The sequence below is a fragment of the Microcaecilia unicolor genome, chromosome 4, assembly GCF_901765095.1.
Source record: "Microcaecilia unicolor chromosome 4, aMicUni1.1, whole genome shotgun sequence".
Lineage (NCBI taxonomy): Eukaryota > Metazoa > Chordata > Amphibia > Gymnophiona > Siphonopidae > Microcaecilia > Microcaecilia unicolor.
The window spans coordinates 52452942-52470559 of record NC_044034.1 but is presented as its reverse complement, the minus strand read 5'-3'; the positions used below and the strand labels follow the sequence as shown (position 1 = coordinate 52470559).

General features: G+C 38.8%; 1 protein-coding gene across 6 annotated transcripts in view; it reads right to left on the bottom strand.

Annotated features, from left to right (window-relative positions):
• YAP1 (Yes associated protein 1) overlaps positions 1–17618 on the bottom strand; it is a 252226-nt gene that overhangs the window by 111947 nt on the left and 122661 nt on the right. For all 6 annotated transcript variants that reach the window (XM_030200236.1, XM_030200238.1, XM_030200237.1 and 3 more), the window contains exon 3: positions 5318–5433. In XM_030200236.1, the coding sequence (XP_030056096.1) occupies positions 5318–5433 (116 nt within the window). The remainder of the gene's footprint in view (positions 1–5317; positions 5434–17618) is intronic.

Genomic DNA, 17618 nt, shown 5'->3' with positions numbered 1-17618 from the left:
TTTTCCTCCATTGAAAATCTGGACATTTCAGTTTGTAAAATGGCTGTTCATGCCAGACATTCCCAGTGCATGGATGTCCATCTCATGTATTTTGAACAAGTTGAATCCTGTTCAAAAATGCATGTCATATGAACATCCATTGGGGACGTTCTGACTTGGATGTCCTTTCAAAATCGCCGCTTTCAAAAATGCTGCTCCACGTCATCTTTTCAGGCAAATATATACTTTTCAAATTCTTGTTAACGTAAAATTAGTAAGGATGGTGTAAGGTAATATTTATAACAGTAAAATGAAAGCAGCACATCTCTTAAATATATGTCCAAGTAAAAACATTTTACAACTGCATGTGAATTTCTATACAGCAAACTTGTATGTGAAAATTTTTCTGTATGAAAAGTCAAAACTTCTAGGGAGAAACATTTCAACAAGCATTAAATTACTTTTGCTATATCACAATAATATATGCACAGTGTCTTACAGTTGATCTCATATTTAGAAAAGCAGTCTGTGCAATAATTTATTTCAAAACATATCATTACATTTGGTCCACCACACAGAAAAAACAAAGATTCACAACAGATGGATGACCACCATAGCGGATCAAAAGAGAGGAAGCAAAAACTGGATAAAAACCTTTTATTGAATAAAACAATCAGAACCCAACATGGCCATGTTTCAGATCATCTTCACCAGACAAAAAACTATAAATACAACCAATGAAAACCATGAAATAAACAATCAACTTATGTTTAAAAACATCATATACAAAATCACAAAACTGTGCTTATCAGTACAAGCTTTCACAATATGTTCACTCTAAGCAACTTACATACAACTCTATACCACCTATAAAGTTGTATATAAAAACTTTTGATCAATAAAATCCTTAAAGAATAACATATATAATCCTCTTAATATATATAGATCAAACCAGGGCTGTAGTGCTGAATCACCAAACCTTTGACTCCGACTCTTCTATTTTTATATTGTCTGACTCCTACTATGTATATTAAATCTAAGAGAAATTTGATTAATAACAGAAACATAGGATACGTACTGATGGAATATTCGGATTGGGCTCCAAAAATTCTGATACTGAGCTTCTCTGACCAACCGGGTCCTTTTCTTCACATGCAGGCATAGGACATAGTAGGAAGGGCTACAGTCAGGCTCCAGACACTGAAGACACCAAGAATGGGTGTCTATACCAGAGATAGTCCGACTGCACCAGTACTGAGAACCTTGGTGGACATGGAAGGAAAAACTTCCGAGGCCAAATCAAACGACTCAATGGTGCAAAAAAAAAAAAAAGGGGGGGCCAAGCACAAAATTCACTAAACACAATAAATGGAGGGCAAGAAGAGACCCAAAACATGGGAAAAACATAAGTAGCCAAAAAAAACTAGCCAAAAGCCAATCAAATGGCTCTACCAGACCAAGCTGTGAGGAACAAGAAGAAAAGAAATCACGCCTTGTTCTCAACACAGTAAAAGAAGAACTGTGGGAACCATGCTCTTGTGGTGGGCAGGAAGAAACTCGCACATGCGCAGTGGAGCGTGGCTCACGCTCCCCAAAGCTCTTTTAAGGTTGTTATAAGCTCTGGGCTGGGCAACACAGGTCGCATTACCCACTTGTGAGGATTATGGCCTGCTTGTCCTCGATGAAACATTTTAAAATTTTAACGTATATTTCTACTGGTGGTTTTAGGACTTTTTTATGGTTAACTTCCACTCTTGTGTTGGCTCTGTTTTCTTGTGGACGGTTTGTTTCCTTTTTTTCTTTGCATGCATGCATAATTCAACTTTGTCTGTATCCTTCCTTCACTCATACTAACAGTTAAATTGCTTCTGCACGTTAAAAATGAGTCAGAATGTCATACACAAAGAAATTTAACACTTTAGTCCAACAGAGCCTCGTTTCCCATATCTCAACAAACCAAAATAATTGTGTCTTACAGAATGTGTTATATTACAGGAATACTACAAGCTTTACGTACATTTAATCTCCATTAAATTTCTATGGGTCAGACAACCCAGGCGTTACTGGAGTACCTCAAGATGCAGCATATCTATAGTAGCACTAATAAGTGGTATGTTTTTAAACCATATTGGTGAATCCTACTCAACTGATAAACAAAACTAATTTTAAATGTATTTGTCTGAAGCAGGTAATTAACATCAAAGACAAATGAGATCATCACATAAAAAGGCATAGAGATGAGGGACATTCTAAAATAAAATCTATCAACCAGTTTCATAAAGGACATATTTTTATAGTCTGAAAGGATACAGAGGAATGCTGTTCTAATAAAATAAATTTGTTTACTTGTAATATATGTGCTCTGAAGACAGCATTCCTCCAACGGTATGCAAGGGGTCTAATGTTGATGTCTGCCACCAGAAAGTATTTCCAGAGCTTTCTGGAGAGGCCCTAGTTGGACAGAGCTGAGCTCTATCCTCAAAAGAGGCTATGAAGAACAGACAAGCAACATCATTGGGAGACTATGCCCAAAGAGTAGTGAGTTTCGAATGTGTGGACTCAATTCCTTGTTTCAGCACCATAAATCATCTTGATTGACCCAGAATTTAGGTGGGTCTCCAGCTCCACTCTGGCCCTAATATTAACAGTTTTGACTTGCAAGTCAAGTCAGTTCTGTTTGGACATAACAGATGATGCAATCTCCTATCTAACCTGAAATGGTAACATTCTTGCACTTGCAGAACTTTAAATGTGCAGAGAGCTATTCTATTATGATGAACAATAGTATAAGGTAGGTGATTCACTAGAGCTTGGAGTCCACTGAAACTACAGTTAAAGTAACCACCAATAAAATGCAAACTTGGACTGTACGAGTTAAGGTAACTTTCAGGTTCGTAAGAACTATATTGATGGTCCTAGGACACATCAGTAGAAGTAAGCCCAGAGGAATGTGACAGACTGTACAGAAGTGGAGCTTCTTTCTACGTGCTGGAGATCACCAACCACAATGACGCTTGTGTAAAGCCAGTATTCAACGCTTGAAAACTGCAGATAGTATTCCTGTGGCAGGGTCAAGAGAAAGGATCTAGGATCTTGTCCTCATAAGTAATGCAAAACCAACTTCCAAACCAATAAGAACTCCTGAAGGATTTTTTTTCTAAGGAGGATTATTTTAGACACATTTTGAGAGAAACAGAGACTAGAGACTGACTGTTCAGATGGAATGATGTTCCCTTGTTTGTGTGATAAGAATCAGTAATTAAAAAAAAAATTAGTCCATCAAAAAGCAGCTATAAGGATCAGTTCTTTGGACCCTTTTAGTTTTAGGGTTTTTTTGTGTGTGTGTGGGGGGGGGGGGGGGGGGGGGAGAACTTACAAGTTGCAAATAGGGCCATATCTGGTACCATAAGCTTTGAAGCCCAGGATTTTTCCTTCTTGGTATCCCTTTTCAATCTTCTTTAGTTTAGTCAACACAGCAACAGTCCACAGCAGCAGCCATGCACCAGACCTTCTTTTTACTGGACTAAATACATTTCTTGACTAAAATTCAGGCAGTCATTCCATAAATAAAAATAAGAATAAAAGAGACAAGATATGATCATGTGTCCAATATGTTGAAAGGGAGGTGTTGCGAGGCAAATTTTGATCTATGCTCAAAGCAGAGTTGAGGCACTTGATGATGGGACCTCAACGAATCTGGCACATCAAGTAACACTTAAATATTATCCATCTCTCAAACAGCACGGATAACAAGGTTTGACTTTGTAGGGTAGCATATGTCCTTCACTCTTTTTTAGAGGTCAGTACTGAAGGCTCTGCACTAGATCCCCAGAAGCTACTATAGCATTAATTAAGCTAAGGCAGTAGACCTTATTTCCCCTACGCTACTGCTTTGGAAGGTGTGGAGCCATGTATTAAAAAGTAGTATTAAGACACACGAACACAAGAATAACCATACCTGGTCAGATCAATGGTCCATCTAGCCCAGTATCCTTTTTCCAACAGTAGCCAATCCAGGTCACAAGTACCTGGCAGAAACCCAAATAGTAGCAAGATTTCATGCTACCAATCCCAGGGCAAACAGAGGCTTCCCCATTCTATCTCAATAGCAGACTTTGGACTTTCCTCCAGGAACTTGTCTAAACCTTTTTTAAACCCAGATACGCTAACCACTGTTACTACATCCTCTGGCAACGAGTTTCAGAGCATATCTATTCACTGAGTGAAGACTTCCAAGCCCTGGCCTTAGATTGAGGGAGGATATTTTTGGACTTGACCTCTGACCGAGCTGTTCAGGATGTTGAGAACCTCTTTTATGAGACATGATCAATAACAGCTGAGGCAGTTTTCTGGTCCATGCACCAATCCTTTGATGTCAGCTTCAATTAACAGGACTTTTGTTCATTACAAACCTGTTCTTGTGGGCCTGAACTGTGGTAATATACTCTCAGATACCACAGCTTGCAGAATGGTCTCACCCTAGACACAGAGTAAAACTGTAATGATCAATGAGGGATATACTGTTTGCACTTGGGGCAGAATTTGAAGTCACTTCTCTTTACATGCTGAGAAAAATAAAAACAAAATCAATTTTTTCTTCTAAATTAGACTGTAAGAAGAAAACAAAGCAATTTGCTCAGGTAGCCTAGTGGCAACAGTTATATCAAGAAAATGCACACAAGCTCAGTGGAGACTTCAAAAATCAAATAAACCTTAAAAATGTGCCAAAAGGCTAATGAGAAGAAACCTACTTTTTGACTACTGGAACAGTTGGATGTAACTAAGGGGAGCTGCAAGGCATGGAGCTACCACATGAGTGGCTGAAAGACTTATGTCGCCCTTGAAAGCTCTGGAAAAATCTATCCATTTGGAAGAGATCTGCAACCTATATATGTGACTGAGGAAATAGTTTCCAGCAACAATCACAATATGTGATTTATATGTTTACCTATAGATATATAACTATGACAGATGAACAGTTACAGAAAAATGTGTTTTGAAAGATTATCGGAAGACAGAATGATGATAGGAGATGAGTACCAAACTCTGTTAGATCTAAATACAGCCAGACAACTAGATGAGGAAAAGCATTATCTATTCATACTTAAATGCCAGTGCAAGTAATATAACTGTGTTTCAGTACTGTACCATAATGACATATTATCTGTTGCTATTTGTATTCCCTTATAGACCATTCATGTTTCCAAGGCACATAAATACCTATCAGAATGCAAAGTAAAATAAAGCAGCAGACAATATACCCACTACAGTAAAACAGATACCTTTTTCCTAAGTATATGCAAGTTAATATTTATACAAAATACTGAGAGGTACTTACCTGATGTTGGATTCATAAGATTTGGCTGCACTGTAGGACTGGTGGGAGCTGTAACAGTCATCTGGGATAGTATGGCTTTCCTGGGGTCCTGCCATGTTGTGGTTTGATCAATGTGGCTACCAGACAAAACAGAACAGTGATTTAGAACACATTATGAATTTACAAAAGCAATGAAGTAATACAGTGAACCAGCCAATCAACTTTACTATGCACTCCCTGTGTAGACAGTGATCGGAATATAAGAGACCAACAAACTAGTCCTTTATTGTATATATTTTCTACAAAAGGAGAGCTACACTGAACACAAGTGTCTGAATCGTGTCTGAACACAATTCATTTAACTTTACGTTTCAATAATTTTTATTGATGATCAACAAATTAAACAAACCACTGCAGGTCTCCCCTAACAATTGAAAGAACTGACCATGATCATACATCTGGATATAAATCATACAACTAGATCATCATCAAGATTTCACATTTTCTCCCCAACCCCCCTTCCTATATGTTGAATCATTTTTATTGATAACAATTGCAGCAAAATAGGACACAAATATAGCAAAAACTTTCACACCCATACAGCAATGTTGAAATAAGTTATGCAGGAAATTACCCTTACAACTGCCCCAACTAAAGAAGTCTCCCCCCCCCCCCCACCCTCCCACTACCCACTTGTGAGCTTTTTAAATGTTCAAAATAAAACTTTGTGCTCTCGAGGGCATGGTTAGCCACAACGGTTCCCATACCATGCGGAACTTCTCTCCCTCTGTGCTGTCCAATGATTTCACTCGGCATCTGTCAAGCCGCATTTGATGTATCATCTGTTTCATTTAACTTTAATTGCTGTCATTTCTTAGATCTTGCATGGAAAAATACAACCTATCTAAAATGAAATCAAGTCACTTAATATCATACTGCAAATACTACTACTACTACTTATCATTTCTATAGCGCTACTGAACATGCTATCACATTAACTACTTTGATCGTCTTAACTGAAAGGCAATATATCAAATATCTAATAAACACACACAAACATCCTCTTATTACAACAGGAAGACTGCTATCCTCCTGTTTTAAATCAAACATCTAGCATTACAGATTAGTATAATTATTACGGGAAAAAAAAGACACAGCTCATGGTTGTGTGGCAACAAGTGATTTTCAACTGAAAAACTAAGAACAGACCTGCAAATAATGTGACAACCCATGTGTCTGTGGAAACAGCAAATTCTAAAGGTCCTATTGCCCCAAAACAGGGATATATTTTGTGGTTTCTAATTTCACCCTTAAAAGAGATGTTTTTTTTCACAGATTAATCTTGTGTGTTTGATACTTCCCTCTATATTCAGGTTCTCTCCGACAAAACAAATGCTTAAAGTTAATTATGGGGCCCTTTTTGTAAAGACTAGCGTATGCTAAATGCTAAGAAGCCCAAAGGTATAAAATGGGCTTCTTAGCATTTAGCACATGCTAATTCCGTTAGGTGTGCTAAGTTTTAGGAAAAAGGCGCCTATGAAAACCAAACTAATTCTGTTCCTCAAGGGTTCCTGGTATATAGCACAAATTGCGGGGATGACCATTAGATTACATCACTAATACAATACTTACTGTATGGAAGTAGATAAAGGTCTTGTGTTTAGAGCCTTTTTCAAACTGAAGATTGTGAAAGTCAAATTTAGTTATGGATTCTGTAATGTTGAAGATGGTTCAGCTATTGACAAACTTGTTGACCTCTTACCTAATTAACTCTCCACACAATATTCCCAAGATGGATACTCATAATTAAAGAAGCAATAATGGTTTGCCATTAACTTGGTTCCCAGAAATGTTACTCAAATGATCTAGCAGGTAATGTTTTAGTCAGAACAGTAGAAAACTTTATCAGTTCCATGAGAACTGGTATTAATGTCTATAAAGGAAATTCAGCCAACATGGTCATGTTTTAGGGCTTGTGACAGGGAGGCACAAGTACCACAAATGCAAGTCAAGGGTCATTTTGTATGAGGAATGGAATTTAAAATCCTATTACCAGAATTGTCAACTTCAATAGTGGTACAGGGGGACAATCTCTCCAATATATATGAAGGTTTTGCACAGACCAGCAAATCATGACAATACTGGATTGTATTTTTCCAAGCCAAGGACACAGTAATATCAATAGCTTCTTGGGAAGATGGATTAAGTTCTCAGTTGAAGCATTGCCTCCTATCTCATGACTCTTTAATTTTCTCAGAATTGAAGTGGGGAATAGAGTCTTTGGTTGCTGGTACCCCCGCCAAGACCCTTGGGAACACTGCAGGATCTTGGAGTGAAAGAGATAAATTCAGGCTGAGTAAAGGAGTAGTTGCTGTCCCTATAAGAGCTTCAGGTGGATAAGGGGAATCTAGCCTGGAAGTGGAAACAGAGCAGGGGAAATCTGTTCAAGGCTGGGGTGCAGACCTGCAAGATGCATCATGAAGGAAGATAGCCTAAAGGGTCTGTGCCTGAAAGAGTTGTATTGGTATCAGGAATAGCCTTGGATTTATTGCTGGCATAATAGGATGGGTAAAGGACAGGAGTTGTACTGTCTGAGATTTCCTAAAGAGAGACATGGCGTGACTAAGACTATCACAATAGTCTTGGGTGGATATATATACACAAACACAACTGCTTAAAAAACAACTCCATCTTGCAGAATGTTATTGGCACAGATATCGTACACTCTCATCACGTCTTACCTGTAAGACAGTGGCTACTGATTACAAAAAGACCATCCTAAAGGCAAAACGTGACCACTACTCCAAACGCATTAGTAAAGCCACTATAGTTCAGCCCTATATGCTATAGTGAAATCACTTACATCCATTCCATCCATGGTGGAAAGACAACCTACTGTCCCCTTCTGCCCAGACTCTGGCAGACTTCTTTTTCAGAAAAAATCAGTACCTTACGTGACCTGTTTACTCATAACCCATAGCAATCAGCTTCTACTTTGTCCCCTTCTTCCTCCTCATCCAGTTCCCTTACAGCAACCTTTAGTAACTTTAACATCCCCTCTTTCTAAAAATGGATAGTGACATTGTTAAATCTATTAAGCCAGCTACAGCCCCAAATGATCCTATTTCTTCCGCTATCCTGAAACATTATTTATTTATTTATTATTTATTTGTTGCATTTGTATCCCACATTTTCCCACCTATTAGCAGGCTCAATGTGGCTTACATTTTTCCATAATGGCGATCGCCAATTCCGGAATGAGAAATACAAAGTGGTATTGCATTAAAGTTCATAAGTGACAGAGTAGATTAAGCAGTCAAAAATAGAGAATTCATTTTCGTAGTGAGAGATAAAGTGGTAATTGCATTAAAGTTCATTAGTGACAGAGATTTAAGCAGTCAGGTATAGAGAGTTCGGTTTTGTCCAATTCTGGTATGGGTATTGTTGTCTGGTATTTAGGATGGATCATTGTGGTATGCCTTTTTGAACAGGTTGGTTTTTAGTATTTTTCAGAATTTAGTTATGCCATGTATTGTTTTTGTGGCTTTTGGTAGTGCATTCCACAGTTGCGTGCCTATGTAGGAGAAGCTGGATGCATATGTTGATTTATATTTTAGACCTTTGCAGCTGGGGTAGTGGAGATTCAGGAATGTACGTGCTGATCATTTGGTGTTCCTAGTTGTTAAGTCTATAAGGTCTGACATGTAGACCGGAGCCTCACCGTGGATGATTTTATGAACCAAAGTGCAGATTTTGAACGTAATACGTTCTTTCAATGGGAACCAGTGTAATTTTCTCTTAGGGGTTAGGCGCTTTTGTATTTCGTTTTTCCAAATATGAGTCTGGCTGCTGTGTTTTGGGCAGTTTGGAGTTTCTTGATGATTTGTTCTTTACATCCGGCGTAGATTGCATTGCAATAATCTAGTTGACTTAGCACCATTGATTGTACCAGGCTGCGGAATATTTCCCTTGAGAAGAAAGGTTTTATTCTTTTGAGTTTCCACATTGAATGGAACATTTTCTTTGTTGTATTTTTTGCATGGCTTTCTAGTGTGAGATTTCGGTCAAATATAAAACTCCTAGAATTTTCAGGCTATCTGAAAAAGGAAGGATAAAGTTTGGGGTGCTTATACTGGTGGGTTTGTTCGTGTTGTATTGTGATGAAAGGATGAGAGACTGTTTTTTCTGCGTTGAGTTTTAGTTGGAATGTGTCTGCCCATGAATTCATGATTTGGAGGCTGTGATTGATTTCATTTGTAATTTCTGTTGGCTCATGTTTGAACGGGATGTAGATCGTACATCTGCGTAGATGAAGGGATTAAGGCCTTGGTTGGATAGCACTTTAGGTAGAGGTGTCATCATTAGGTTGAAAAGGGTCGGTGAAAGCGGTGATCCTTGGGGTACTCCTCATTCTGGTTTCCATGGGGATGATGTATTCGAATTTGATATCACTTGGTATGTTCTTGCTGTTAGGAAGCCTTTGATCCAATTAAGTACGTTTCCTCCAATCCCGAAGTATTCTAGGATATATAGTAGTATACTATGGCTTACCATGTCAAACGCACTGGACATGTCGAATTGTAGGAGAAGTATACTATTGCCAGTTGCAATTACTTGCTTGAATTTGGTTAGGAGAGTGAGTAGTACTGTTTTGGTGCTGTGGTTGGATCGAAATCCTGATTGTGATTCATGTAATATTGAGAATTTGTTTAAGTATCAGTAAGTTGCTTGGTTACCATGCTTTCCATTAGTTTGACTGCCAGAGGGATAGATGCTACTGGGCGGAAGTTAGTTATGTCATTTGCTTTTTTCTTTGTCTCTTTACGTATTGGTGTAAGTAGTATGTTTCCTTTATCCTTAGGGAAGAGTCCATGTTGTAACATGTAGTTTAGGTTTGTCGTGAGGTCTGTTATGAAGCGTTGAGGGGCGGATTTTATTAGTTTGTTGGGCCATATGTACAATTTGCAGTGGGATTTGGCGAATGTGTTGTGTTGATCGCTTGGGTGACAGTTTCATCATTAAGTAGATCGAAGTTTGTCCAGGTTCTGTCTGCTGGATATTCATCAGGGATTGGGTCCAGTCAATGAATTTTTCATGGTTGGTGGTATTAGGTGATAACTTGAGTCGTAGCTTTACTATTTTCTCGTTGAAGTATTTAGCAAGGTTGTCTGCTGATGGGGTGTCTGTGTTGGTTGTAGTAACTGGTGTGGTATCTAATAGTTTGCTCACAAGTAGGAAACGTTTATGCCAGTCTTTGTAGTCTGGCCCTATTTTGGTTTTGTAGTATGATCTTTTGGTTTGTCTTATTGCATATTTGTATTTTCTTTGCACTTGGTTCCAGGCGTTAAGTGTGTATTCATCTTTTGTTTTATTCCATGCTCGTTCAAGCCTCTTAACTTGTATTTTTAGTTTTTTCAGCTCTTCGTTAAACCACGGTATCGAGTTGTGTCTTCGTGAGGTTCTTGTTTGTAGTGGTCCTATGTTGTCTAATATGCTTCTACATCTCTCATCCCAATCTAGGAGATAGTGTTTCAAGTCTGTTTGTGCTGTCCATTCATTCTTGCAAAGCTGTTGCCAGAATTTTGCAGGATCTATTTGGCCTCTCATGGTGTAGGTTGTGCGTTTTTGATTGTGGTATGAGCTTTTTTTTCGCCATTGTAGGGATAGGTTTAGTTTGTGGTGGTTTGACCAAGGTCTGTCCATATCGTATCTGTTAGTATTAGGTTTAAATCTGGGGACAGTTAGTGTGTGATGAGGTCGCGTGTGTGTCCTTTGGCCAGTTGAGGTCCCATAGTTGAAGGAAATCCTTACATTCGCGTGCATTGGTTGAGTTAGGGTCTTCTAGATGTAGATTTATGTCCCCTACTATAAGTAGGTTGGAGTTAGATACACAAGCGTTCGAAATGAAATCCATGAGGTGTGGTTGGCATTCATGCAAGTTACCTGGTCTATAAAACAGGGCGACGTTTAGGTGGTCAAGCAAGGTTGTATGGTGGATTCTAACTGAGGCGATTTCAAGTTGGGGTGTTATGGACTCGGCAATTGTTGTTATGGTGAAGTGGGATCTATGGATTAGTGCTTATGCCGCCTCCTCTTTTTTCTTTCCTTGTCCAGTGAGTGATTTTGTACCCTGGGGGGGCACAGCTCTAGAATTATGGGGTCATTGTGATCGTGGATCCAGGTTTCACTGATGAATAGAAGGTCAAGGTTGTCTGTCATGATCCAGTCTGTTATTATTGTTGTTTGTTGACTACTGACCTAGCGTTTATGTATCCCACTTAAATTGTTTGGTAGGGGTCAGTTAGGTTCGAAGTTGTGATTTTTTTTTTTTAGTTGTCTGCTCTCTTGCTGTCGGGGTTTATGTCATGTCCTTTCTTTCCTTTGTGTTGATTTTGTCTGCGTATTGTTATTATTCCATTGTTTTGGTTGTTGTTATTTTGGTGAGATGTGTTGTGGCTGGGTAGTTTGTTGAGCTTGTGTATTGTGGGTATGTTGTTGGTATCTGTGAGAGGAGTGGTTATAGTGTGTGGTGAATTAGAGATAGGGAATAGATTATTAGGAGCAGTTTGGTAGTGTTCATTTTGGTGTTTGTTCATTTTGGGCTGTTAAGATGATTAGATGTAGTGGTTGCATTGTTGGTCTTTGTCACTTTCAGCAACCTTGGACCATTCACTGGAGCTGGCATGTGGAGCGTGTTAGCCGGTTAGTTCCAATGGGCATTTAGTTCCCATGGGTCCTTATATTCATACTATGAACACCACTAGTCTTTCCCAGGCACAGGTACCTAATGTATGGAAGCCTGCTGTTATATGTCCAACAGTTAAAGACATTAACCAATCATCTACATACTGTGCCAATTTTCACCAATATCGAATCTGCCTTTTCTTGCAAAAGTATTAGAGCATATTGTTCATCATCATCAACTTACATATCACAGACAGGCTTCAGACCGCATTATAATACTGAAACCTCATTACTTGGAGTAACCACTTTTGTACACTACTATCTAGATCAATTTAAATCTGTGCTTCTGTTATCTCTAGATATTTCAGTCACATTTGACCCTGTTGATCTGTCTATTCTGCTTCAGCGACTTCAATGAGTAGGCGTCACAGGCTACATATTAGATTGGTTCCATTCATATTTACCATCACAAGAATACCAAGTATACCATTAAGGTACATTCTCCAGGTCTTCACCTCTTAAATGTGGGGTCCCTCAAGAATCCATACTTGCTCCAACCTTATTTAATATTTTTATGGCACCTCTTTTGACACTATAATAGTCTAAAGATATCACAGGCTTTGTTTATGCAGATGACATACAAATTTTAACGATCACTGATCATACCAACTCACAAGAAATTTGCCTTCTCAATGAAAAATTGATTTAGTTTAGCTCTTGGTTACATAGTAAGCTCAAACTTAACCCAGAGAAGTTTAAAGCGCTCTTGTTTTTGCCTTTTCCTAATAAAATACCCCAATTACCAATTCCAGTTCTGTTTTCTGGAACGCAAATCACACTAGTCACTTCTCTGAAACTGCTGGTGGTTTTCATCGATGATGCCCTAAACTCCACAGATTTCTCTTTATTCTCTTTCCTTTACCAGTCTGGGAGTAAATAAGTTTTCACACTCACGACTCCAGTCCAGAGTTTATGCAAGCAAACCAGAACATGACTGAAAATTCTACAAGAGGCAGTTCAAAGCTTCTTTGAAACAGTCAATTTGTAATCCAACGAAATCAGATGCAAACTATAACTCCAGAGCAAAACTTAGGGATATGGTGTATCTTCTCAAATGCAATTTATAATCCTACAGCATGTACATATTTACTGCTCCTCCTGTCCATACCCATCCCTTTGGGCTGCATAATCCAAGGCTGTGCTTATAGCATTGGGTGTAGCAAATTCCTACAGGCTCGGAGTTCCCCGTCTGTCCTCACTTTCAGAGATGCAATTCCCTGAGCTATACCCTCTGACCTTGAACAGGCTCTTTCCTGTTCCTGCTCATGGGCTGGGTTCCTCTTTACCCATCCAGAACACTTCACTTTTCCAGTTACTGCTTTTGGCTGACAATAACTCCCCCTCAGATCTGCCTTAGGTTATTGTGGCTTTTCCAGGACACCCCCCTCTTCTCATGGGTCCTGGCATGGGTAGAGGCAGCCAAAGACCTTGTGCAATCCTCAACACTAGCATTTATTAACTCTAACTCCTCCCCTACTGTCATCCAACAAGCAGAAGCCTTTCCCTCTGCAACTTACCCAGGAACCCACTGCCTTGGACTGAATCCTTTTCAACCCACAACTTCAAAAACTCTGGAGAGTTCTCCAATGATCTTTAGTAACCCCCCTTATAATAGGGGATTACGTGCATCTCCTCATTGGGAAAGATAAACCCCACATGACAAATCTATTTACTCAACTAGGTGAATACAGCGAAGCACATCCTCCTGATCTTTTCTGACATTGTATACTATATGTCACTGTACTGCTTGATGTGCTTTTTTATGCATTATTTAATATATAGAAGTGAATTTTATAAATGATGTATAAAGTCCAAATAAATTAGAATTGAGATGTCCAAGTCAGGACATGACAAATTCCACTAATATTTTAAAACAGGATCTGCAAAAGTAGAGCCTATTCTAAAATATGTACAGGAATTTACATGTACTTACTGGTTACATGTTGCAGGAATAACCATTTACATGCATCAGTTTCAAAGTTATCAATGGGGTCAAAATTGCAACGTGTATGTGCTGGCACCAACATATGTATATCAACCATTTAAAAAACATTCACTCCTACCCTAGCAGGGACAATATTTAACTCTCTGACCTCATGTGCAACTTTCTTTAAATCAGTCACCTTACTTTCTAACTCTTCTTACTCTCTTACCTATCTCTATGTTAACCATCTTTCTGACCTAATGTACTTCTTACTTTAAATTAGTCACAATTTTCGAACTCTACTTAACTCTCTTACCTATCTATACGTTCCATCTTTACTTTACCCTTCACTATCAACTAAAATGTGGGAGTGGATGTTTTTTAATTATGTATTGTGTTGACATTGTTAGTATACTATGCCATATTTTGTATTATTTGAATATTTTTACTGCTATAATTGCCTATTGCTCATGTTTGATCTAGTCTTACTGTACACCACATTGAGTGAATTCCTTCAAAAAGCAGTAAATAAATCCTAATAAAAAAAAATACACATGGATTCTTTCCAACACTGTCACAGAGTCTGTTATCCTTTGCAGGGGAGGGTGAGAGACAAACACTGGAGGAATAAGGGGTGACCATCTCTAATCCCTCCATTGGAGCACTACACAAAATGAACATTTTCTCACCTAGACATCCCTGGGAGCAGGTATAATGCTTATCTCAGTGGACATACACATGTATTCCCCTTCTTAAGTGGAGAACGTATATGTGCCTTTTCAGCCTGCCCTAGTAACAGTGACGGCAGATAAAGTCCTGAACGGTCCATCCAGTCTGCCTAACAGTCACATTCATTCTCAATTCAAGATTAAATAAAAAATGAAAGCGATATTATATACTTGATCATGGTCTTTCTTTGTTGTTTCTGGGATAGACTGTAGAAGTCCACCTGGCTCTGTCTTTGTGTTCCAACTACTGGAGTTGCCATCAAATCCTATCTGAATCCATCTTGTCATTTGCGGGACACAGACTGTAAAAGTCTGCTCCGCACTGTCCTCACATTCCAAATTACTGCAGTTTCCGCTGAAACTCTCTTCAGCCCATCCTAAACGGATTGCTATATGCGGCACTCAGAATGTACAAGTCAGCCCAGCTCCGGCCTTAGCTGATACAGCCAGAGTTACTATCTAAGCACCACTTGCTATACAAACACATATGCAACCCTTTTTTTATATATACCATTTTCTAACTAATTAGAGATCCTGTGTTCAACCCACGCCATTTTGAATTCCACCAGTTTTTTCTCCACCCATAACACACCCAGACCATACCCCTTTGCCAACTGCACATATTCAAGTTTTAAATGCGTATATCCAGCTTTCTAAAATCAGGATTTAGAAGTGTATGTAATAGACACATATAAATGTTGATTTATGCACATCTAAAACACAAACAGGGCTTTTAAACTGATCACCAGAGCATGCTTGGCATGCTATAGTCACAAGCTAGGCACAAAGCTTAGTCCAGTACAAAGGTTATCTCCTACAGCTTGCTTGTTGGTCTTTATTCCTATGTATTTTAAACTATAAAAAGGGTACGAAGAAAAATCAGTACTATATTTTTAATTTAGTCCTTTGAATCATAAATTCCTTGTAGTACTGTTAATATTATCTTTTCTATTAATTTTCCTTTGCCTTTTTCTTACTGGATCGGTTTCTTTTCTCCCAGAGTTGCACAGTAGCTTGTTTTTAAGAGATATTTTATAGTTTATACAGAAATCACAATGACAAACAGCTCTCATTCTTAAATACCAATCATTTATGCCCCAATTTTAATGCATTCTACTCAGAGGTGGCAAGCGCTGCTCTGAATAAAGTATAAGCAGGACTGACTCAGCAGTTCCCTTCACAAAGCAATCCATTTGCTTCTTGCTCTCCCCTCTCTTTTTTGCTTTCCAGATCAAAGGAGCTGCCAGATTTCTTTTCACCATCAGTCCAGAGAAAATGGCTCTTCTTGGAGAGGCCCCTTGTGAAGGTCACAGAGGTTAGTTCTACAAGCTTTAGAGTCTGAACTGTTGATGATGTGATTGGCTGAGTTCCCTGTAGCTCTCCAGTATTTCCCCTCCCCTAGTAAACTGGTCATGGAAACTGTAATATGAAATGCTTTGTTGAGAAAAGGCTTGTTTCAACAGGGAAACTAATCATCACACTGAGCTACCTAACATCCTTCTAAACAGCACAAAAAATACTAGAAATACAAAACAGGTTGGTAAGGTGAACTGAAGACCTCTCTGGTTACTTTCCAAATAAATGAACTTCACTAATGCACACACTACTAGTCTGAAACTAGATTAATCTCTGCAAAAGGTTACAAAGTCATTCAAAACAGATAAAATATTTGAGCCAGCACTGTGTGTGGTGGATAGAAGCAAGAATGTTATATAAACAAATGCTCTACATTCATTCTGTTGCTGCAAAGCTTAAATGGGAAAAAAAAGTGATTAAATATAATTCACTGCAGCGGAAACAAAGGAAGAAATTCTGACTGCTTCAGATATCTATAGTATCCAGCTCCATTAATTTACAAATCCTTAAACTAATGGCCTGGTATAAGGCATTAAACATTCTTTCCAAAAAAGAAAAAAAAATGTAAAAATCTGGCAACATGGAAAATATTTCACTTAAAGAATTTAAACTACAAAAAACTTCCAAAAATCAACTGAAAATTATTTTATACAAAGAATGGATAAAGAATCCAACAAACTGTGCGTCAGAATGCCTAAAGACTTAGACAAGCGTTTTTTTCTATCTGCCACATATAAAAATAAGGATTAAAAAAAAAGCTGCAGTGGTTATCTTTTACATTATTCTGTTCTTATTTTTAAATATTCAGATGGACTAAATATAAGCACAATACTTTGTTGAACTGTACAAGACAAATTCAGAGGCAGAGTATTCCAGTTAGTGCATGATAAACTTATTGCTCCCGGAGGAATTTTGCACAAAAATCCCGAGTTCACTGTTTTTGAAAATTCTGCCAAAATTCAGAATTCTTAATTTATAATTTGTTATGTAGAATTCCTCCATCATAAAGGCCTGGGTCCTCCCTGCCCCAAGGCAGACACCTGCCCTCCCCCAGCTTTCTTCCTGCTGAGGCAAGACCCCTGCCACCTCCTGCAGTTTCACTCTCCAATTTGGCTTGAAACCCTTCCTTAGGCTTGACCCTCTTCTTCCTGCAGGTTCAACCCTTGTTTTCTCTGCATCCCCCCCTGCAGTGTGGAAATCTGCTTGCTTTCTTTCTCACTTTACCCATATCCTATCAAGGCCTTCAGTTCTTTCTTTTTCCATCCCTCTCCTTCCCAGCACCTTCCTGGCACATAATCCCACAGCTTCCCCTAGCCCTTTCTCTCTCGCTCTGTCTCACCTATTCCGTCTCCTGCCCCCCCCCCCCCCCCCCCACATACACACACCTATAACATTCTCTCAAACACTGCCATGAATATGCCCCACCTTCACAGTTCTCTTACAACCCCCAAGGCACTCTCCCCAGCACAATTGTCTCCTAGACCCTCACCACCTCTTGCAAACACCCCCCTCCAAGCACAACCACCTTATAGCTCTCTCTCAAAGTCTCCCACCATGGAGTTTCCTCCTG